Below are 23,258 nucleotides of genomic sequence, written 5' to 3' on the forward strand. Positions count from 1 at the left end.
GTCGATTGAAAGCGTTTTCAAGAGTTATTAGTAGCCAAGATCAGTCATTCTAATGTTGCCTGTCTTAAAGTCTTACTCAAACCCGTATGCATATTTTTGAGATAAACAGGCTCATTGAGGCATAGTTCGAATTTTTTTTACGTCTAATGGACTTATTTATCATCAAGACAGCGTAGTATCTTTCACAGTCGTCGACTCTTGAGCAATGAATTAGTAAGCACCTTCTCTCATGGGATGAGATTGAATGTGGATGCTTGAAGAAGAAAGCCCTTTTAATTTGATAGTCTTGTTGGTTTGATAATTGACAAAATGTTCTTGACAATGCCTGTTCCTTCATGTTAAAAGGTCTTCGATTGTGCGTTGTTGACTTTACTGACTTTTGCCTAAATTTCTGGATTTAGTTTAATTGTATCTATATTCTAGTATCTAACCTTGAGAACAAGAACTGCAGTCGAAGTAACTTTTTCCAGGTGCCTTATTTTTGTGAACAAACGTGCCATTTGGACACCTCTTGCAACTGTCGCTGACAAAAGCAGGAGTGTCTGAGTAGTAACCACCTGTGGAGAATATAGATAATATCACGGTACTCTTTCTTGAAGAATAAAAAGCGCAACGAGACAGCAAAGCATCATAAGTACATACTGCTACTTCTACTACTACTAATATTGATAATAATAAAAAAAAAAAAATAAAATAAAAAATAATAATAATAATTAGCAGTAATAATAACGATAACGATAACGATAACGATAATGATAATGATAACAGAACAAAGAGTAACAGATAAATGCGAACCTGAGAACACAGACCAATTCAAAAAGAGAAAACAGAAAGAAAGGGGATGAAAGATATGACAAAAGGTCACAAATGGTGATGATTACTTGAAAATAGAGACAGAAAGTTTTATCAAGACCTCGTAAGGGGAAATAGGCATTTTGCCGCTAGTGATCACATGATACAAAAGCCGCCACAATGGAGAGCAAATTGCACACTGGGACATGCAATGCTCTACCAACTGAGGCACGTCTAGATGAGACAGTTGCTTAAGTGCGAGCATCAACAATTTTGAAAAACTATTTTAATGACAATGCATTGAAATACGAGCTGATTCAGATATGGAAATTAAAGAAATGTACAATAATTGCTGTCAGATTGCGGGTTACCCGCACTTCAAATAAACGTTTCTTTCCTTCATCAGTCCTTTCACGGGAACACATGAGTCCAACAAATTGACCTGCTTCCAATTGCAATTGTGTGGCTTCATAGCTCAGTTGGTAGAGCATTGCACCCGCATCGTAAGGGCCTGGGTACGAATCCCGTTGAACCCGCCTGACTATTTTCTGGTGTCAAAATAAGAAATTTGCTTAAATTGTCCTGATAAGTGCGAGCGTCACTTCAATCTTTCGAAAAACTATCCAATTACACTGCATAGAAATACAAACTGATTCAGCTATGGAAGAAATGTACAATAACTGTTACTACAGTTGATCCCAGGTTTCAGCTGTGTTAGTTTCAGAGCGCGCGGAACCGAGGCTTTCGGGTCAACATTCGATCCGACATAAAGGAGAGTAACAGATTTAGCGCGAGAAATGCGGAAAAAATAATGAAGTTCTTTCCAGAATTTACGTTTTTCTTAGAAGAAGGGAATCTACAGTCGTTGAATGGAAGCTGCCCTTGTGTCGCACATTTGGGCTTATTACTTCAGTTAACACATTCATATAGTTTACAGTGCCTTACCATACTTAACTACACTAAAATTAGGTCAGACAAACCTCAAATTACTCGAAAAAAAGCCAAGGAAACAGTCAAGAATCAAGGAATCACACATTCCTTCAATAAGAAATTCTTGATTTGACCTGAAAGCCTCGTTTTCGCGCCTTGTGAAACTAACATGGCAGAGACGTGCGCTCAACTGTAATAACAGCTATTGTGCCTGTTATGATTGGATCACCAGTAGCAAACACATTAGTAACAAACACATTTGAATTGTGGCCAAGAAATAGGAATAGAGTGCTGCCGAGTTGAATTAACACAGAGAGCGTGCATCTTGGAAACTGTTAGTATCATACGGAAATGCTTAAAGGAAAGGAAAGGAAGGAAAGGAAGTTTATCTTGCGCTGGAGCACTAATTGGAGACACTGTAAGCTGAAATCAACAAATTAACGCAAAATCAAATCAAATGTTGAGTTTTGAGGAGAGGGGAACACCGGAGTACCCAGAGAAAACCTCTCGGTGCAGAGTAGAGAACCAACCAACTCAATCCACATACGACGTTGAGTCTGGGAATCGAGCCCAGGCCACATTGTTGGGAAGCGAGTGCTCTCACTTCTGCGCCGTTTATTAGGATTTAGCTGGCATGGAGTCAAAGTGGAGGAAAGGTCAAAATATCTACTTGCAACTGCGTAGCAAAGAAATACTGGTAGAAGTAATGAACATGTGCAAGGTGATGTACGAAAATTATCTGGAGTAGACGTTGCACAAACTTTTTAAATAAATACTAGTGAGCAGCACAAAGCAACAGATCGTGTCAACTTGCTCTGATTTCTCCGACCGGTTTCGTCTGATTACGCAGACTTCATCAGGGAGTTTGAGCAAGATGGTTAGAAGGAACTTATTTTATATCTCATTTCCAAAGTACAAATCACGTTCCAGCAAGGGTGTGAACAGCGAAAAACACCTACACAACAGTACTGCATGACGCTGAGAATTGTATTTTTGGGGCTCACGGATTTAACGTTAAATCTGTGAGCCCCCCCCCCCCCCCCCCCAAAAAAAAAAACAGCAGCAAGTACTCATTTCGTTGCCATTCTAATATTTTTTGTGATGTTATATAGAGAATCTAACCACTAAGAGGAACTTTGTATAATGAGAATTGTAAATAGTGCGTGAAAAATTAAATAGTATTTTGTAAGTTAAACAATATGATTTGTGAAATAAACGGAGTGCTTGGGCCAAACAGTAGTGTTAGTTATCTTAAAAATTTCCTGACTAGCGTCTTCAAAGAAGGATCCATTTTGTTCCCATTGTAATTGTAAATGACAATTATAAACAGTTTATGCACACTCATCCAGTAGCTGTGTTGCAACTTGCGAATTCCGAAAAAGAGCGACATGTAGAACATGTACAAAAGGTCTGCTACTCACAACAGGAAAGCCCAGTAGGAGAGTGTGGAGCAATAGGCCTTATTCAAGATAGCCGCCATGTTGGTTTTCAAATTGTCATGTAAATTAGCCATGTGTTATGCTGGGGGGCAAACATTGGAAAAAAGGCAAATTGCGGAAAATCATGTCTGGGAACTTAATTTGATAAATTTTAATATTAAATTCGTGCATTTAAGACACAACTCTCGCACTTTAAAGCGGTTCTTGGTTTTCAATTCTTGTATGCGTGAATGAGTTACTTTAGTGCATAGGATCTGTGTAAGCTTACCAGCAGGGCAGACTTTGCAACTTGGTCTGGTGTCAGAGATATCAACAAAAGTACCAGGCGGGCATGGGAGAAGCTTGGAGGCACTTCCTTTGTAATTTCTGGCGAATCCAGCCTGAAGAAACTTGTATTGCAGCCATGCTTCTGAGGCAACTATAAATTCGGAGTCATCTTTCTCCACACCCCTGAAATTCAAAATAGATGAGCAGCTCTTCTAATCTAATATAGTCATTGAAACAGGACACGCTAGAAACAAGGTGGTTTCATAGTCAAGCAGTCCTGTCATGCCCTCTTTATTACCGTAATTTATGAACAAAAAGGCCACAGCCTCCTGCAATCTCAGTGCCAAGCCCTTAGATATAAAGTTACTCCTAATTTCCAAGAATAGAAAGAATAGAATCTGGAAAAACTCCTCCCAATTATTCGGCTGTTTAGGTGCTAAGTACTAAAGGTGACCGTCCATCTTAGCAAGCTATAAACTGTCTCCTCCTTCTGTTGTTAGCTAAAAGCTATTCCCGAAGTATTTGATTTAAATAATTAATTAAGGCGGCATGACATTTACGCCGATAATGCCAAAATTAAAAACTAAAGAAAACTCTTAGTTTAACGCCGGCAACCCATAACAAGGAAAGCTTGGTTCCCATAATAGCCGTGGATAAGTATAAGCCACGGAATCTTCCTAGAATAAGCTAGCTTTAGATGAATCTTTAATAGATTTTGAATCATAGAAGTGACCCTTCTCAATCACAAGGGCTGTCATCAGTTTAATATGTAAGGCTTATGATGAATGGAAACTTTTGCTTTAACGATTCTCAGTTTAAAAGGTCGATTTAAAATTAATAATTACAGAATGGAGGGAAAGAAGCAAGTTGGTTCCGCACTTGCTTTATAAAGCAGGCGAATGCAATTTGTTTTGGTAAATGGTACAGATTCGGATCCTTTGCAAATCTCAACTGGAATTCCCAGTCAAGGCTCAATTTTGGGGCCGATACTTTTTCCAATTTATATCAACAATGCTCAATTTATGTAACAATGAATTCAAGTTATGTTATATGCTGATGACGTGAATGTTCTAGTTTCCCATGAAAATGTTAACACCTTAATGATCTGTGGTGAGGAAAGAACTCCATGTTCTCTGGGACTCCGGATGTTAAACAGATTGACGATTAACACGTCCAAAACAAGTCACTGTATTATTCTTATCAAGGCAAATGAGAGTTGCCTTAAATCTATTCAACGGTGGCGTTAATATTGATATTAATGTATGAACTACCAACCAAGACTTGCAGTGGAATTCTCACATCGACTACATTTCACGGGAAGTTGCTAAATGTGTTGGGATTATTTACAAAGTTCGTTCCTATCTTACCTTGAATATTTAAAATGTTTATATTACAGTTTAATTTATTCACATCTGTCGTACTGCAAGGTCTCATGGGGAAGTACCTACTCGACTAAATTTAATTGTTTACTATTGCTACAGAATAGAGTGCTGAGGATTACAACACAATCAGGCTGGCGAGATCATAGCAGAGCCCTGTTTACTAGATTAGGTATATTGAATGTATTTCAAATTACTAAATTACAAATGGGTGAGCTTGTATACAAACTTCAAAATGTAAAGAAAACGACAAAACGTTTGAAATTACAAGACATGTTTCGACAGAAACTTGTACGGAAAAAGTGCTAATTATGCCAGTAACAACGGAATGTACATAAAACGTGACAATGTGAGAATTAAAAGGATAGTTTTAGATTTACGTGATGCAGTTGTTGATTAAGAGAAGGTTGTTCTCTTTGAATATGAAAAGCTTCTTTTATCTTGAGTTGAAAAGTCGTAGAGGCGTGATCTAAAATATGGAAACATTCCCCTGAAGACAGGGCGCGACATTGTTTCAAACACCTACAGAATTCCTAACAATGTCGCGCCCTGTCTTCACGGGAATGTTTCCATATTTTAGATCACGCCTCTACGACTTTTCACCTCAAGATAAAAGAAGCTTTTCATATTCAAAGAGAACAACCTTCTCTTAATCAACAACTGCATCACGTAAATCTAAAACTATCCTTTTAATTCTCACATTGTCACGTTTTATGTACATTCCGTTGTTACTGGCATAAGCATTTTTTTCCGTACTTATAAATTCAACTTAACGCTTTGTACATTAATCAACTGAAGATGACAGAAGTTTCTGTCGAAACATGTCTTGTAATTTCAAAAGTTTTGTCGTTTTCTTTAAATTTCTGGCTTGCCTGCTGATATCAAGATCCTTTGGAAACTTCAAAATCTGAATCAAAATAACTTGCTCCCTGATATTTATGACTCCTATTTCACGAACATCGGAGAGGCCCACCGATATTGTACACGTTCAAGATCAAGCTAAAATTTGTTTATAACTAGGCCAAGAAATAATTATGTCAAATTCAGTGTTAGATTTTCCGCAGCCGATAATTGGAATAAAATACCTTTACGTAAAAAAAATGCTTCCTCTCTCCAAAGATTTAGTAATGAGCTTAAAGATGATCTGCTTACGTCAGAAATCCGAGAATGACGTCCTGTTTAGTTGTAGTGGTATTGTGGCATTGTTTTGCTTTGTTTCGTTAGTTAGTTAGTTTACTTTCTGCTTCAAACGTATTTATTAACCTAATTACAGTCAATTTTATTTTATTTCATGGTTTCCACAACGTAGTCTAGCATGTCTGCCTGCTATTTAAAATTAAATATTAATAATAATAATAATAATAATAATAATAATAATAATAATAATAATAATAATAATAATAATAATAATAATAATAATAATAATAATATCTTGTATTAAATGCTAGATTAGGTGTGCGAGCACTATCAACCCTGTGGGTTTTGGCTCGGAAACCTCCACATTTCTGTATAAAATGTATTATTAATTTGTATTGCTGTATGTGTGGAAATAAAGAAACCTATGGAACCTTTTTTCAACCTATGGTTTGTGAAACAGCTGAGAAGCAAATATCAGAAGTTGTATGCTCTCAGTCTCTGGCGCCTGACTGTGTACATTATAAGAGTGACGTAGTGCTTTAGCTTCTCTGTTGCGTCAGATATACTTACAATCGTACTGAGGTGGAAGTTTTAAATTCCCCGAACTATGTTCAATCTCTAATGTAATAGGTAGTCGAGTAAGGCTCATGATTGGCTTGGTGGCTGTGGTTTCGCAAGAAAAAAAAGTACTTAATCTGTCCACTGAAAGATTACTGTCTGCTTTAGTCTTAAACGTTTGGAGCCGATTGCTTGAAGCCTGGTTAGCGCTAACGGTTGGTTAAGAGGTATCAAAACCAATAGGTTTTTTACGCAGAAGTTAACACTGGTTAACGCTAACCATGCCTCGAGCAACCCAGGCCTGACTAGTTGTATTGACAGAGTGACGTGGTATTGGGGATTCTTTGTTGCTCAATCATGTGGAAATTTAAAATTAATGACTTTAATTCGTTGTAAGTCACTTCAAACAAGATCCAGAATAAACTACAAGCGTGGAGAGACGATAGAAGTGGAATTTTTTCGAACATTTTGTCACAACAATGTTGCAAGCTTCGTCATGGTGTTCACTTCAAATGTTCTGTTTCTGCAATTGAGATAGTTGTCATTAAATTTCTGTCGGTATAAAGTTATATTGAAACCACACAGTCTGGCTGCACAGTTAAGTTAACTTTTAAGGTACTCACAGGTGGACAACGCAGCTGTATTCCTTAAACTTGATGGTGCTAATTTTGCCTCCATGCAAAGTTCTAAACACAATACAGTTTAAAACAACGTGGCACAGTTTTTAGGGGAGACATAACCGGATCGATTACATTTAGTGTCTAGCTAAAGACCTTTCAGTTAAAATAGAGATCAACAATCAAGCGGAAAACTAAGTATATATTGATAAGTGGTAAATTGTGGCTGAAAAATTACCCAAGTGTCAAGTCAACACAATTTTAATACCTGATCTACATTGAAGTAGCTTTAACTACAGAGCTTCGGTACTGTCAAACAGTCTACCTGAGGCAAAGATTTTCATGACCTTCCAAGAAACATCCTTAACTTTTCTCGGCAAACACGGGAAACGAATATATTTTGTACAGTCGAGGGCATCGAATTGCCTGTCTTGCCATGCCTAGCATTGCAAGGAGTGACTGAGAGTGCATACCAAACAAATAAAAGGTACCATATGTCGAGGATGGGTGAAATTAAGACAACAATCGATAAGTTCTGTTTACATTCTACCTTTTTTTTTTAGGTCCTTTGTGTATTTAAAGTCAGGTGTAAAGGTCCTGTATCTCACATGTCATAAGACTCGGTATGCATAAGCTATTTCTCCAGCGCCTTCTTTCAATCCCGTTTATGAAAGGCTAAAGATAGACTTAGTTTTTTAGATGGGAAACTAGTTGCTTGGCAAAGGGCAAAAGGACAACTAAAAAGTCAGAATGTTCGGCCGGATTCGAACCAAGGATCTCCGTAGCCCCGCTCGGGTGCTCTACCTATTGCGAAACTAGAACGCCTGTGGAGTTAGGTCGTTTCTCTAGGTCCTGAATGGACAATGTGTCCCGCTGGTCTGCAGGCTCTACAAAGTATACCTACAAGTTTTCAAATGCGACTATACACCTTATTCCAAAATGGCCGCCATTTTAGTATTTTTTTATTTCCATGAAAATTGGCCCTTATGGCCTCCTTTTCGAACGTAAAATTCAAAAGAAAATTAAACCTTGAGCGAGGCAATAAGGGCAAATTTGCATGGAAACAAAAGAATACTAAAATGGCGGCCATTTTGGTATAAGGTGTATTGATATTTAAAAGCCGCTGTGTTACGACTAAAGCCAAATTCAGCGATTGGGAACTGGCAACCAAATCAAGCGTAACATAAACTGAAAATAACTACTTGAAACATTGAAGAAATGTTTGAATAACTTGAACAGCAAATACAAAAGGAGTCAGGGATGGGCAAAATTAAAGTAGTTTAAAATGGATTGCAATTGGGGTTTTGAAAACTGTTCAGCCTGGCAGTTTTTCAAAGTTTATCTCTGTTGTTTGTAACTGGAATCATGAGTACACGACAGGCACTTTTTTGTCATGAAGCTTTAATTTGCGTTGTTTTAAAGTAATTTTTCGGTGAACGTTAAGTTGCATAGCGAGTAGGAGTGAGTAATTGTTAAAAGTACACAAAATGAACTGCACTGCCGTGACATGCCCCTTTAAGGTGCAATGGTATGTCCCGCCGACCAGCGAGACAAATTGTCCATTCAGGACCTAGATAAAGTACCTAGAACCCAAGGAGATCTGGTAGCTCAGTTAGTAGGGGCATCCGGCCGGTTTTAGGGCGATCGTATGTTCGAATCCTGCCTAGGCGAAGCCTAGGGCTAGTTTCCCATCCTTCCCAGGGGCACATTGCACCTTAAACATCAATAGTTGCATAGACGTAATAGAGTGTATTTACAGTTAAATGATTGTGTGGTTTATTCTCCCAAAAATGAAAATAACTTCGGTCACAATTTATCTATAAAAACCTCAAAGTAATCTTTTCATGCTCTGCTATTCAAGATGCCACAGGAACTGCACACATTAAGTTTTTAGGACTCAGCAGTGTAACGAAGTGCCTATCGCAGACCGGGCCGCTTGATTTTGAACATTCTCTGCATTGCGCAGAATGGCCATTCATAAGGCACTTGCGCGGGATATTCAAATCACGGAGATATTATCGGGGCCTCCAATTACAAAGGAAGAACGCCATTTTGCCAAAATAGTCAAAGAGATTTGCATTTTACTTGATCTCCTAAGCGCGAAGTATATAGACACAGCGAGATTTTGAACAAGAAAGGTAGCTTTACACAGTTACATACTCCGTATTCCATTTTCGATTCGGCCAACGGCAAGTTGTGTCCTTTTTACTTCGAAATTTAACAAAGTACGACACTTTTAGTCTAGGAAGAGCTACATTAGTATTTGGTCCAATAAAACCAAACAGGCACTCCAACTAGATTACGCAAATCGTATTATTTATTCCAACAAGATTATTCGATCTAAAGAAAAGAACGAATATACATTTGAGAAACCGAACAGGATTCATCGGTACATAAACACGCGAGTAAAACTATTAGCTAGAATTACAGCATTGAATACTTACTTCTTTGACGATGTCTAGAAGGATTGTTTCACGGTGTACAGGTCAGCAACAGATAAAATAGGTCAGAGTATAACAGAAAACGGGTCAGCTAGACAGATTAGCAAAACATGCACATATCTTCGAATCTGAAATGTCTGAACTGAAAAACTGACTTATTCACGTGGCTTGATTACATAAGTTAGTGTCAATCAAAAATCAATCAGGAAATCAAGTTAATAATTCATTGTATTGACGAAACACTCTCCGCCCCGATAAGGGCGTAGTCCTTATCATAGCAAACGTTCATTTAATCGTCGCCTTCAGCAGGGTGAATGACAGCAATTTTTGTTACTGGACGGCTGTACTCTCCGGTGGCTGTCTTGACTGTAACGTTTCGAACGCGTCCATCAGCTCCGGGGTATACTTTGGTTACTCTGCCTACAGCCCACTTGCCTCTCACAGCATTCATGTCGGCTACCGTAACTATTTCATCAACTTTGGTTCTCAACGTGCCACTTCTTCCTTGGTACTAAGGTAGGAAAGACATCTCTGGTCTAGCGTTTCCAGAATGAGTCAACTATTCTTTGCACGAACTCCACTCGCTTACGGGGATTTCTGGTATCCTTAAACGGACCTTGTGGTACCTCCGGAGTTGCTCTTCCAAGGAGCATGTCGTTCGGACACAGGTAAGCTCCGTCGTCGGGATCATTAGGGATGCGCTCGATGAGACGTTGATTCAACAGGCTCGCGATCTCTAGAAGGCAGGTGTACAACTCGAATGGCGTCAGACGTTGTTCGCCGAATGCAATCTCCAGTGATCTCTTACAGCTCTTTACAAGGGCTTCTGCACATCCGTTTTGGTGTGGCGCAGCTGGCGTTGTGAAGATCCACTTAATGCCCTTTTCTCCACAGAACTCACTTGACCGATTGCCATCTAGGCCTTTCACTATTTCTCTCAGTTCGTTAGCGGCCCCAACCACTTGCGTTCCGTTATCGCTCAATGTCACTGCTGGGTATCCTTGGATTGAAAAGAACCTGCGAAGCACTTGCATGAACTCCATTGTAGTAAGGTCAACTGCTAACTCTAGATGGACAGGTCTGGTGTTCAAACAAGTGAATATGACGCCATAGTGCTTGGCCGTCTTGCTTCTTCCTACTTTAACGTTATAGGGACCAAAGTAATCACATGCGGTGTAGTAAAATGGCGGTGTGTGTGGTACTAAACGGAGAACAGGAAGGTCTGCCATTAGTTGCGTCTCAGCCTTGTGCGCCATTTCACGGCAGAATCCACACTTAAATTTCACGGACTTGCTTAGCTTGTTAGCTTTTAAGATCCAAACCTTCCTCCTTGTCTTGCCTGTGGTGGATGCTACACCGGAGTGTCCGTACTGATGAGCGTGTCTTGTTACCAGTAAGGAAATTCAGTGATCACTTGGAAGAAGGGCAGGGTGCCTCGTTTCGTATGACACGACAGCTTCAGCTACTCGTCCTCCAACTCTGATGATTCCGTTTTGGTCTCTGAACGGGCTGAGCGATTTGAATTCGCCCCTATCCAGTCTGCTGTAAAGGGTTGCCTGTGCTTGGTTTGTCCATTAAATTTCTGCTTGCTGAAGCTCCTCAGGGGTCAGCGGTCCTTCCTTTCCGTGCTGGTTGTATTTTCTCAGTCGTATCTTTTCTGCTAGCCTGCGTATTCGTGCCGTCACAAGGATCAATTTTCTCCTTGAGAACTTGCGTGGATCAATACCATTGCTAGCTTTAGGTGCTCACTGCTGTGACTGCGGTCAGTATCTGCATCTGACGGCGTTCCATGTCTACATTCGGAGCTGGTGGGGATGTCGTAATCGGCCATTGACTTTCTGGTTGGAACAAGAACTCTGGGCCATGCTTCCATCTGCCTTGTAACTCATTAACGCGGATACCTCGCGACAGGTTATCAGCTACATTATCTTGACTGGGGATATGCTTCCACTGGTTTGGATCTTTCTCCCACTCTCTAGGAGACGAACAGCTTAAAGCTGCGTGATGGACTTTAAATCCGGGCCAAGGTGATCGTACTATCGGTAAAAAACTCAACATCTTTAAACTGTATCCTAGATTCCTCCTGAATGGATTTGGCTAGGCGACTTGCGAGAACGGCTGCTTGTAGCTCCAAGCGCGGAATTGTCGGCTGCTTCAGCGGGGATACTCGAGACTTTGCTGCGATGAATTTGACTGCGTAGGTGTTGTCATCCTTTCTCTGGCGTGCGTAGGCACATGCTCCGAGCGCGTCTTGTGATGCGTCAGCGAAAACGCATAACATTGGCGGTTCCACAGCATTGACTACTGTTAAACATCTTTGGAAGGACACATTGTCTAGTTCCTTAATTTCCTGGAAGAGTGAAATCCAGGTTTCCTGAACTGCTAGTGGTACCTCGTCATCCCAGTCCAGCCCCAGGTGCAACAGTCTTTGCATTCCTATCTTTGTTCTGACGATGAATGCTGCTGCAAATCCAATCGGATCGTAAATGCGAGCCACTTGACTCAGGATCATTCTTTTGGTCATCTTTTGCACATGGTTTGGCTTCACTAGGTCTACTGCCACTCTGAAGTGAAACTTGTCTGTTTCAAAATTCCACATGGTGCCCAGGACCTTCTCCTCATCTCCTTTGAACATGTTAATTTCTTTCTCTACATCACCGTTCACTTTCCCTTTAAGCATCTTGTTAGATTTCTAATCTTTAACTTTAAATCCTCCCGTCTTCAAAACAGTGTCTATGTCATTTGTTAATTTCCAAGCTTCCTTTTCTGTATCTACAGACTCACAGATGTCATCCATGTACGTGTTGTTCGTGAGCACTTCGGCTGCTTCTGGATAGCTTGCCTTGTTCTCTTGGGCTGTTTTTCTTAGAGCTATTTGCGCCATGGCGGGTGCGGGCCTATCCCCAAATGTCAAAACTGATTTGACATAAGTGTTAGGTTCTCTGTCTGGTTCCATATTCCTCCAGAGACAGCGGTGTACGTGTTGATCTCTTTCGCGAACGAGGATCCGATGATACATCTTGGAGATGTCTCCCAGTACTGCAACTTCCTTCTCGCGAAATCTCAAGACAACTCCAAATATACCGTTTAAAAGGTCAGGACCTTTTTTCCAGTAATCGTTCAGAACATGTCCTTGGAATGTAGAGGATGAATTGAAAACAATTCGAACAGTTGTGCTCTTCTTGTCTGGCCTTAGTACAGCATGATGTGGGATGTAATGAACAGGACCATTATACTTGTCTTGTTCTTCCTTTGACAGCTTTCGCGCAAATTCATTCTTTCCATTTCCTCCATCTGTTTGCAGTAAGCTTCAGCTTGTTCAGGATTTCTTTTCAGGCGTCGTTCTGTTGACTCCAGGCGTTTTATTGCCAAACCTCTGTTGTCTGGCAGTAGGTTAGGGTCTTTCTTCCAAGGGTAAGGGATCATGCATTGGTTTTCAACTTTGAAACACGACTCCTCTATGAGCTTAGCTTCTTCTCTTTCTGTTTGGGTCAGTTTGTCAGCATTGCAGACGCAGGGTTTCAAGGCCACGCCCATAGTTTCGGTTGTCCAAAAGTCTGTTAAGTCTATTGGTGAGGCGTACTTGACGTGCAATATGTTGGTTACATCACTGATCTGCTCTGGTTTTCCTCCAAAAACCACCCATCCAAGTGGAGACTTGCGTGCTAGCAGGTGGTCCACTTGTCTTGTCTCACCAGTATGCATATGTGCGTGATCAATGCCGATTAACAGGTCAACGTGCCCTTTGCCACGGCGAAATCTGGTGTTTGGTAGGCCAAGAACCTCCGGTAAGTGCGAGGTTTTCACTTCTGGAATCCCGTCACTGATACTGTGAATGCCGATTGCTTTAACGGTAAAACGCTTGTTGTTGTCAATATAGGTTAGCTGAACATTGTGCTCCTTTGTTTTCATTGCTTCGTCCTCTCCGCCAACTTTAGTAATGGTTATGGACACATCGTTTCCCTTCAACCGAGAGTTTCAGCGGTTTCCTGTAAGATGAGACTTACTTGGGCCCCCGAGTCAAGAAGCACGTTTCCGCATTTAAAGAGACCGTTAGCGTTGCCGATGTTAGCAGATAAAACGGGAAGAATTGCTTCAGTGGGGCTGGCTGTAGTGGCCACGCTAATCCTCACGGGATTGCTCTTGTGTAGGAGTTGGTGGTGGTGTTATTGGACACCGCGTTCCATTCTCCAGCTTTGTGCACTGTTGTTTGCGCTTGCAGTTATCCATAGTGTGTCCTCTGCCGGCCCTTTTCAAGCAGCTGAAACACAGGTGATTTGCCTTTGCAGTTGCGATCCGGTCGTCAACACTGAGGGATATGAATTTCGGGCATTGATCAGGCCAGTGTGATGAGGTTTTGCACAGCCAACATTTGTGCCAAACGGGTTTGTTGCTATCAGACTTGAAGTGATACACAGGGCGTTTACCGGATGAGCCCACTCTGATTGGGGCTGTGGCACGCATTCGCGATTTCATTTCAACATTCATCCAATTCATCAACGCTTCAAGGGTAGCGGGTTTCTTTTCTTTTTCCAGATCTCTCGCCCAAACTTTTCTATCATCAGCGCACATCTTCTGTTCAATTATCGAAAGCATGTGGCTATTGTTCATGAGACCGACTTCCTTTAAGGTATTGTAACATCTTTTCACCAGATGTACGAGGTCACAAAATCGCGCGTCCTACCCATCCTGCAAGGCTTTGAATGGAATAATGTCCTGAGTCACAGTCTCTGACACAAATCTTGGGTCGCCATAGATGGAGTCAAGGTATTCCCAGGCGGCGTCGTAGTCGCTTCCGATTCCCGTAATGAGCTCGAGTGGCTTGTCTCCCAGGCACGTGCGCAGGAGCGTGATTGAATCTCTTTTTGAGTACTTCGCCTCTATTGCGTGCTTGAAATCTGAGCGAAAGATACCATAATCTCGGACATTCCCAGCGAAAACAGGTAGCTTCGGTTTTTCCAGTTTAAAGCCACACGCAGCGCTGTTATCGTTGTCGCCAGAGCTTCCGGTCTCGGTTACACTACTATTGTTAGGATGACTTTGAAGCGCTTGCGAAATATCAACAGAACCTGTGCTTTGACTATTATGGTTTTTCTCCGGGTACTCCGGTTTTCCTCCCTCAGCAAAATCGACTCACAGCCTATTCCATCAGGCTGTACTGCTGTGCTCCGAAGTCATCCATGGGTCGTGTTCAGGAGCCGAGCGCCTAGCCGGCAGCACAGCTCCTTCGGTCCGATCTCGTTGAGCCGCGCCCTTAGCAATTCAGTCTCCGACTGCGAGAAAGGGCGATCAGCAGGTTATTATTATTATTATTATTATTATTATTATTATTATTATTATTATTATTATGCAGTAAACTATCTGTATGCACAGTGTTATAAAGCGACACAGGGCGCTAAGCGTAACCTGTGCGCACAAGCGAAACTTAAAAGGAATAACCAAATGAGTAAAAAAAATAAAATAAAATAAAATAAAAAAAATAATAATAAAAAAATAAAATAAAAATAATAATAATAATAATAATAATAAAAAAATATATATATATATATCTACATGACTAAAAACTATAATCTAGGCATATAAATGTCTGTAATGTCTCTCGTTCTTCGTGGCTGATAGTCAGGCTTTGATCTTAGGTCTTCATATCATAACCTTGAAAGTTCTCGCTATATTTAGGGATGACGACAAGACTGCCTTTTGCATGGCCTCTAAAACTTGATTCGCCTTACGTCCTACCAGTGATTGAATTGAGGTTTCGGTTTCTCTCGACCAGCCTCCCAACACGTCCATGATAATGTTATGTTGAATCACCTCGTAACCTCTATACTGCTGCTTCAATTCCCACCTTAACGGGCCATACTTCATCGTCTTCTCCTCGCTCTTTTTCTCTCGGTTACTAATCCAAGGGCAGCTCATCTCAAAGATCAGCACTTTCTTGTTTGCATGATCCACAATCCTCGCGTCTACACGGTTGGCTCGAACCTCCTGGTGGTCCGCATACACGGGTACATCCCACCATGCTTCCACTTGTTCTGACCTGTACTCCGGCTTGGGCATTACTGGCGAGTACCACGGTGGTACTTCCTCGAGAAGACCCTGGTCATGTAAGATCTCATAAAACAGGACCTTTAGAGCCATGTTGTGTCGGAACAAATACTTGGTCTGAGCCAACGCAGTGCACCCGGACAGGATATGAGAGACACTCTCTTGGGCGTGACCACATATTCTACACTTCACATCCCCAGAGCAACTTGTGTGAGTCTTTTTGCTTGTGTAGAGCTTTGTTGGCAAAAGTTGCTCGTACAGTTCAAACGCACCGGCAATAGTATACGTGGGACATGATCTCCATGTACTCAGCCAGCTGAAACATCTGTTCGTGCACAGCTGTTCATCGTCCTTTCTCTCTCTCAGCAGCTTCCCCTGCCATTCTAGGCCACGTACGTCCCTCTCATACTTCTCCTCCACACATTCTTTCAGCACTCCCTTCACGCGTTGCGGTGGGATGGCCTCTCCACTGCTCATAACACATACAGGTTCCGGGTGTTTAAGATGAAGGTCAACACCCAACTCCGCCGCAAACTTTGCCGCATCTTTCACTATTGATTTATGGCCGAATGACTCGGCTCTTTCGTCAAACTCTCTCACCATTTTCATCGCCGGGTCTTGGTTCTCATACATTCGAATCGCTGCTTTGACCTTGGTCACTTTATACTCCATCTCCACCGCACGTAGACCTCTTCCGCCTTGTTCCCTCGGGAGGTACAAGAGAGCCGTAGAACCACCTGGGTGTTTCCCGCCATTTTCCACTATGATCTTGCGCACTTCCCTGTCCAAGATCTTCAACTCTGTTATCGGCCAGTGTTGAGTCCACATTAAGTAACCCAACACCGGCAAGGCAAACTGGTTAGAAGCCGCCACCCGGTTAAAGTCGGAGAGGGGACTGGACCAGATGATCGACAATCGACGCAGGTACTCCCTTGCTGCACATTCAAGTACCATTTTCTCTTCCTGGACTAAGCTCTCAAGAACACCAAGAAACTTACACTGTTTTCCTTCTTCAAGTGATGGTAATCTTCCTCCAGTTATATCTCCTCCTAAATTCTCCTGGGAGTGGATCCCTCTCCTTATATGGACCACTGCACATTTCCTTGGATTCCACTGTAGTCCGATGTCTTCCATAGCCACTTGCTTTGATTCTAGCACTCGGTTTAACTTGGTCTCGTTAGCTGCGAATACTTTAAGATCGTCAATATACAGCAGATCAGTCACTGTGGCACTGATTGGTTTAGATAACTTGTATCCCTCGGAGGCGCTGATCTTCCAGGCCACGGGATTCAAGCAGATCGTGAAAAGCCTCGGGCAGAGCGCATCTCCCTGTGGTAGTCCTTTCTTAAACATAATAGGATCAGACACTTCCCACCCATGCCGCGTGTTGGCGACGATTCTCGTCTTCCACCTCTTACACAACTTACTTATCACCTTACACAGCCACTTTGGAAACCTATGCAGCACCATCATCTCACCTAACCACCCATGATCTACCGAATCATATGCCTTCTTCACATCTACCCATGCCATACTCAGGTCACGCCTTCTTCTCTGACAATCCAACGTCACCACCCTATCAATCAACAAATTATCTACCGTTCCACTACACCCCTTTTTTGCACCTCTCTGCGATCCTTCCATCAGCCCATGCTCTTCCAGATGTTGATCCGTGGGACCGAGAACACACGAAGTAAACCACTTATAAGCCGTATTTAAGCAAGTGATTGGTCTCTGATTGTCGCTGGTGAATTCCCCCGGTTTGGGTATCAAAGATGTTTTTTCCTCAGCAAACCAGGATGGATAGTCATCATCACTTCTCGAGATCGCTTCAAACGACCGGGCCATGCCTTCGTGTAGCACTTGCGCACACTTCCACCAGTAGTTGACCAACTTGTCTGGCCCCGGAGCACTCCAGTTCTTCTTCCTTTTCAATATCCCTACTGCTTCAGCGGTTTCTAGTGTCCAGGCCTCTTCTGTCGGTGGAGGGACCTTACTAAAGATCGCATCTCTCACTTCGTTCAGCCATTCAGCCTGGCTATTCCCAGTCCCCTCTCCTTCCCACAGTTCTCTCCAGAACGAACTCGCTTCTTCAATACTCCCGAACTTCTCTCTCTCCTCTGCAGCGGTGTTTCCATTAGCTCCCTCATACTTGGGGCGATCACAGTCTTCGCATTTGGCTAGCATCTCCCTCATATTAGCATACACGCGCCCTGCATCTTCTTTAAACTGTTGATTTAGAACCTTCGCTTTTTTATTCTTCTTATTCCTGCCTTAAGCTCTTTTCAGTTTCCTCAACGCACATCTCTGCCTTTCCATGTAACTCACAAGTGAAGCTATGGATAACTCTTTGCATTCTTGTTGTAGGATCGCTCTGTTCCTTTTTCCTCTTTTCGTCATTTTCCTGTTTTCTTTCAGACGCTCGATTTCAGATTTAGCCATTGAGATCTTTTTCCGAAGACACTCCGCCTTTTCCTCGTACGCTTTTTGACACTTTGATCTTTTACTCTTGTGGTTTGATGATTTTCCTGATCCTTGTTTTTTCCATCCTTTATACAAAAGGAATGCCGTGACAACGAAATAAAGCACACAATTAGCAATCCTAAGATAGCTAAATGGATTGTCCGTCGGGGATACTCTGCACTGCTTCATTCACTCCGTTATCACCTTATTAATATTCTCATGGTCGCCCTTTGTTGGCGTTCCTTTTGTTCGTGTATCAATAGTACGATTACTAAAATCGCCGTCGCACGGGTGGATATGGATGTAAACATTGGTCGCTGATTTCAGAAGCTCACGTGCTTCTGAGCTTAAGGAAGGCCGTTCATCCGGAACCGCTTCACTTTCTTCCATATGCAAATCTTGGTCTCCTGTATTTGCATTTTGAAAACCTTCGACTGGTTCTTCGTTCCTTTCGCACTCTCTTGTTCTGATGTTTTCGCTTATTCTCTGTCTAACGTTCCCCAGTGTTTTCTCCAGTTTCGCCGCTTGGTCTCTTAGATTCTGCTCCGTGAGCTCCAGATAACCATAGCCCTTCTCTTCCCAAAGCCGTTTCATTATCCCCATGTAGCCTTTCTTCCTTCCATTGTCAAAACGCGGTGGGTTTTCTGAGTTAACCAGTCGCTGGGCTTGCTTTTTGCACTCCAAAATATCATGATTCCCCACCTCAGTCCATTTTATCCTTCCGTTTATCCGCACAAGTCGTTCCTGCGATCCATTACTTGCAATGTTGTGACCACAATGTCGATAAACTCAAATTTCAAATTAAACTAAACAACAAACCAAATTCGCTCGTTCAGAGACACCGAATTGTCCTGCAGTTCGCCAGACAACTTCACAAGTATTCAGAATACTTTTCTGTATGTCTTTTAGTGCTCTGAACTTGGCTTAATTTCAGTTGAAACGAATTTTATCAGGAGCGATAAGACACGTCTGACCTACTTGTCGCCATCGCCCATTATTATTATTATTATTATTATTATTATTATTATTATTATTATTATTATTATTATTATTATTATTATTATTATTATTATTATTATTATTATTATTATTATGGTGACCAGTTTGTTCAACAGAGTTATTTGCAGTGTTTTCAATGTTTGCATTGTCAACAACTTCAATAATTTCAGCTGAATTAGCGAAACTGTCATCAACTGTACCTTTGTTCTCTGATGATTGCATGCTTGAAATTCCGCTAACACTGGCTTCTGGTTCTGCGCTACTTATGTGTTTCCCTGCGAAGCCAGTTTTCAGTGGTTCCTTTCCCTTAGTAACTAAGTCATCCAGATAAATCTTTGCTTGAATTTCGGTGTCCATGAAAAGTTCCTGACATTCTTCTATCCAACGTTCCTGAACTTCGAACTCCTCATCGTCTTCAATTAATTTTCAATAGCTCTCGTGTTTCACCACGAGGTCATGGAATACATTTTGGAGGCTACTTAATGCGTCCTTTACCTCTATACCAGGTCGTTTAAGTTCAATCCGTTTGGACAACGCTTCCCTACATCTTGTGACGGTTGCCTTCGCAGTCCTCCTGTCCAGCTTTGCGCTTTTAATTGCGTCTTCTGCCATGTGTTTGGTTCTCCCGCAGTGTTTAGATCCTTGCCAAACTGTACTTTTCCTCAACCAAGAAATCGAATGAAATGGTCCAATAAAACCAAACAGGCACTACAACTAGATTACGCAAATCGTATAATTTATTCCAACAAGATTATTCGATCTAAAGAAAAAAACGAAATACATTTGAGAAACCGAACAGGATTCATGGGTACATAAACACGCGAGTAAAACTATTAACTAGAATTACAGCATTGAATACTTACTTCTTTGACGATGTCTAGAAGGATTGTTTCACGGTGTACAGGTCAGCACGGATGAAATAGGTCAGAGTATAACAGAAAACGGGTCAGCGAGACAGATTAGCAAAACATGCACATATCTTCGAATCTGAAATGTCTGAACTGAAAAACTGACTTATTCACGTGGCTTAATTACATAAGTTAGTGTCAATCAAAAATCAATCACGAAATCAAGTTAATAATTCATTGTATGGACGAAACAGTATTCAGAGGCATTTTATTGCTTCTGGAAAATTTTGTTTAAAAGATTAAACTACCAAAAAATTGTCGTTTAATCGTTGCATTGACTTAGGTTCCGTGAAAAACGATCAACATAAAGCCCATAGATAACATAGAAACGGTCGATAAATTAGGCATGAATTTAAACTGTAACAGTTCAAGCTTGTCCACAGGAAATTACTCAAATGACTTTGCATTAATACTTACATAACAGGTTTGATATTTTTGCTATTGTCAAACGATGCCAGGTCAAATGTCCTTAGCTTCGTCCGAATCATGAATCTGCAGAAGATATAATTACTTTGCTAGTGAAATTCTGTCCGAGTTACTGATTTTGAGTTGGCAAAATAAAGCTTTTATCGTGCTATCTATCGTATCGTCCCACAACTGAGTTTTAGGCTCACGTATATGATTCTATTAGATTAATAGTAAATCAGGTAAAGAAATAAATAAATTGAATAAAATAAAAATAAAGTTAAATAAATAGGTATACACATACATTCACAGATATTAGCTATCATTTACATAGATAGAGCAAGAACCTACAAGAACCTGCAAGAAGACATGAAACATAAGGAAGTAATGAGTAATGATAGCTAGGGTGTGATTAATGATGACTAGTAATTTTTGGGGTCTTATGCATTATGCATAAAGACCCCTAAGTCAGAGGCAGATCTTGTCAGTCAGTGACGAGAACACACGTGACAGTCTGGCTTGTAGACTGGGTACTAGTAATTGCGAGTCATTGTTTTCAAGTGTCGGCCATTGCTTCTAGCGTTCGTCGCTTGTAAATCTGCGGTCATTATTCCTGTTTTGGGAAACATTTGAAGAGATTTCCGTCGCAAATTAGTTGTAATTGTTCAAGGTAAGCTATTTCTGTTTCAAAATTGATCTGTCGTGCTGTTTCAGATTGGTTTTCTTTCTTTCTTTCATTTCGAAAATTAACTACACTTTCTTGGCTTGTTTGTTCTTTGTTATTTCATCCAGGTGACGTCGCTGAGTGGAGTTTCCTCGGCGATATCGATACGGGAGTTGTTTACTCACGCAAGCCAATATATCTAGACTAGGCTTGTGTTTAGTGTTGATTGCACTGAAGCTAAGACGCTTTCGCAAGCCCACATTCATTGACTTCATTGGCTTGAAATCCGGTGTGCGTTGCGCCACATTCCTCAAAAGTATCTCACAAGCTATCACAAACCAGTATTTATCGGCTTGAAATGTCGGTGTAGGTTACACCCCAAACTGAAAGAGTTATTGTACTCTAACAAATAATTGCATTGAATAAGAGTTTTGCACTCTTGTCTGCTACTAGCTGCCAGCATGGAAACAACAATTGAACAGTACCGCTCAAGGATCGGCTGTCACAACAATTTTGTGAAAGCCAAGTATGCATTTTCACGTGTGTGAGGGCGATTTTGGAATACGATGCTTATGATGTTTCGCTTAAATGTGTTTTACTTGCCAACATTAAAACAAGTTGTTGGACATTACAAGTCGTGTAATGAGGTGATGTTTTGGTTTACACAAATGATGTGCTACAATGTTTACATCCCATTGCTTATAAGGCAAGCACATGATGTGGAGGAAAATCCAGGTTCTACAATATTTGATATCATTGATCCAACAACCTTTGTGTCCGTTGGCTCTAGTCAAGGAAATGAAGCAATCTTTGATGTGAATGCTGGTAAGCAATGTGTAGCAATGTCACTTACTGATATTATATACCATCAAATACAAGATAATTCTACTTTAATAACTCTACTTTGAACAATATTTTGGTTTTTTGGAAATAATCTATACAGTTCTGTAAGATGTTCTGAGCAAACAAATGATTATTTGCTGTTAACTGGTGTTCTAGACATGGTTTCAATATTTGTTAAAGTGTATTAATTACAATATAGTGTATTAATGCCAGTAGTTAACAAACAATAATTATTGTAATTCTGTTAATAATTTTGAAAATACTTCTAGAAGTGAATTTCTAAGAGACATCAGTTAACAGCAAATAGTCATTTGTTTGCACAAAACACCTTTTAGCACCGTATAGATTATTTCCAATAACCAAAATATTGTTCAAAGTAGAATTAGCCCACAATTTGATGTTATATAATAGCAGTAAGTGACATTGCTACACATTGCTTACCAGCATTCACACCAAAGATTGCTTCATTTCCTTGACTAGAGTCAGTGGACACAGTGGTTGCTGGATCAATTATATCAAATATTGTAGGATCTGGATTTTCCCCCACATCATCACCTGTATTAAGTTTTTTAGGTATTGCGAATGCTGTGTGTACCATCAATGTTTATTACTGCTACTCCAGTAGATGCTGCTAGTAACACTGTTGGATTCTCAGGATTTATTGGAGCATGCCTATAGATTTTTACTACAGTGTGGTAAATTGTTTTAATCAAATGGCTTTTCCCAGCACTACCACCTCCAGTTATGAACAAATAAACTGGTTCAACATTTTGTGACTTCAGGCTGTTGAGGTTTTCATTTATTTGTAGTCCATGAAAGCACCCTGTTGAAAGCTTTGTATTTCATTTTTAATTATTTAATGATCTAACTGATTGACGTAATTGGTCATCAGATATTCCTCTTGGCTTTTTATACATTGTTATTGCTGATGGACTGTGATTTCCAGTAGTTTGGGAATTTGCACCAAGCTCTGAGGGTACTTGTTCATTGAACCTTATCTGCTGATGATTCATCATGGAATTCTAGTTGAATTTCAGCATTCTCTTGATCATTTATAAGATCATATGAATAAATGACAGTGCCATGCTTGCTTTTTAGCTATTCTAGTGCTTCTGTTACTAGTAAACAGCTGATAGAGATGCTGTAGTGTGCACCAAAAGTTGTCTAAACTGTGCAGATGGCAATAAGAGAAAGATTAGCGGCAAGTCATCGATGTAAAATTCTAAACAGGTCCTGAAATTTGAAGCATAGTGAAGGAACCCATTTCACTGCTGCGTTGTTATGGCAGATTTTCAACCAATCACGCATGGACGCATGGTGGGCTGAATGGAGTTAAACTAAGCATAAGACCCCAAGTACGCATTGCGGACC

At 40.9% G+C, this 23,258-nt stretch overlaps 4 protein-coding genes and 1 long non-coding RNA gene across 5 annotated transcripts; 1 reads left to right on the top strand and 4 right to left on the bottom strand.

Moving 5' to 3' along the window:
* Nucleotides 1-11,571: 11,571 nt before the first annotated feature.
* LOC137976560 (uncharacterized) lies at nucleotides 11,572-12,240 on the bottom strand. Its single transcript, XM_068823943.1, has one exon. The coding sequence runs from the start codon at nucleotides 12,238-12,240 to the stop codon at nucleotides 11,572-11,574; it is 669 nt and encodes a 222-aa protein (XP_068680044.1).
* A 12-nt stretch (nucleotides 12,241-12,252) lies between these two features.
* On the bottom strand, nucleotides 12,253-13,097 carry LOC137976561 (uncharacterized). Its single transcript, XM_068823945.1, has 2 exons — nucleotides 12,797-13,097; nucleotides 12,253-12,692 (listed from the first exon to the last, which is right to left on the bottom strand). Exons 1-2 carry the CDS (start codon nucleotides 13,095-13,097, stop codon nucleotides 12,253-12,255), a joined length of 741 nt encoding a protein of 246 aa, XP_068680046.1.
* Nucleotides 13,098-14,908: 1,811 nt separating this feature from the next.
* Nucleotides 14,909-17,066, bottom strand: LOC137976308 (uncharacterized). The gene has a single exon (XM_068823606.1). The coding sequence runs from the start codon at nucleotides 16,956-16,958 to the stop codon at nucleotides 15,201-15,203; it is 1,758 nt and encodes a 585-aa protein (XP_068679707.1). The 5' UTR covers nucleotides 16,959-17,066; the 3' UTR covers nucleotides 14,909-15,200.
* On the bottom strand, nucleotides 17,041-17,801 carry LOC137976562 (uncharacterized). The gene is made up of 2 exons (XM_068823946.1): nucleotides 17,103-17,801; nucleotides 17,041-17,061 (listed from the first exon to the last, which is right to left on the bottom strand). Exons 1-2 carry the CDS (start codon nucleotides 17,799-17,801, stop codon nucleotides 17,041-17,043), a joined length of 720 nt encoding a protein of 239 aa, XP_068680047.1.
* A 3,099-nt stretch (nucleotides 17,802-20,900) lies between these two features.
* On the top strand, nucleotides 20,901-22,663 carry LOC137975797 (uncharacterized). Its single transcript, XR_011117639.1, has 2 exons — nucleotides 20,901-21,050; nucleotides 21,173-22,663. It is a non-coding gene; the product is annotated as an uncharacterized lncRNA (long non-coding RNA).
* Nucleotides 22,664-23,258: the final 595 nt, after the last annotated feature.

The sequence above is a fragment of the Montipora foliosa genome, chromosome 11 (genome assembly GCF_036669935.1).
Source record: "Montipora foliosa isolate CH-2021 chromosome 11, ASM3666993v2, whole genome shotgun sequence".
Classification (NCBI taxonomy): domain Eukaryota; kingdom Metazoa; phylum Cnidaria; class Anthozoa; order Scleractinia; family Acroporidae; genus Montipora; species Montipora foliosa.

Excerpts from the sequence above, each read along its gene's own strand:
- LOC137976560 (XM_068823943.1), bottom strand. The coding sequence starts at position 12,240 with ATGCTTAAAGGGAAAGTGAACGGTGATGTAGAGAAAGAAATTAACATG.
- LOC137976561 (XM_068823945.1), bottom strand. The coding sequence starts at position 13,097 with ATGGGCGTGGCCTTGAAACCCTGCGTCTGCAATGCTGACAAACTGACC. Across the intron at positions 12,693-12,796 it reads TCAAAGGAAGAACAAGACAA|GACATGTTCTGAACGATTAC; the intron begins GTATAATGGTCC and ends CTACATTCCAAG.
- LOC137976308 (XM_068823606.1), bottom strand. The coding sequence starts at position 16,958 with ATGTTTAAGAAAGGACTACCACAGGGAGATGCGCTCTGCCCGAGGCTT.
- LOC137976562 (XM_068823946.1), bottom strand. The coding sequence starts at position 17,801 with ATGAGGGAGATGCTAGCCAAATGCGAAGACTGTGATCGCCCCAAGTAT. Across the intron at positions 17,062-17,102 it reads TGAAGAAGGCATATGATTCG|GTTTCCAAAGTGGCTGTGTA; the intron begins GTAGATCATGGG and ends GGTGCTGCATAG.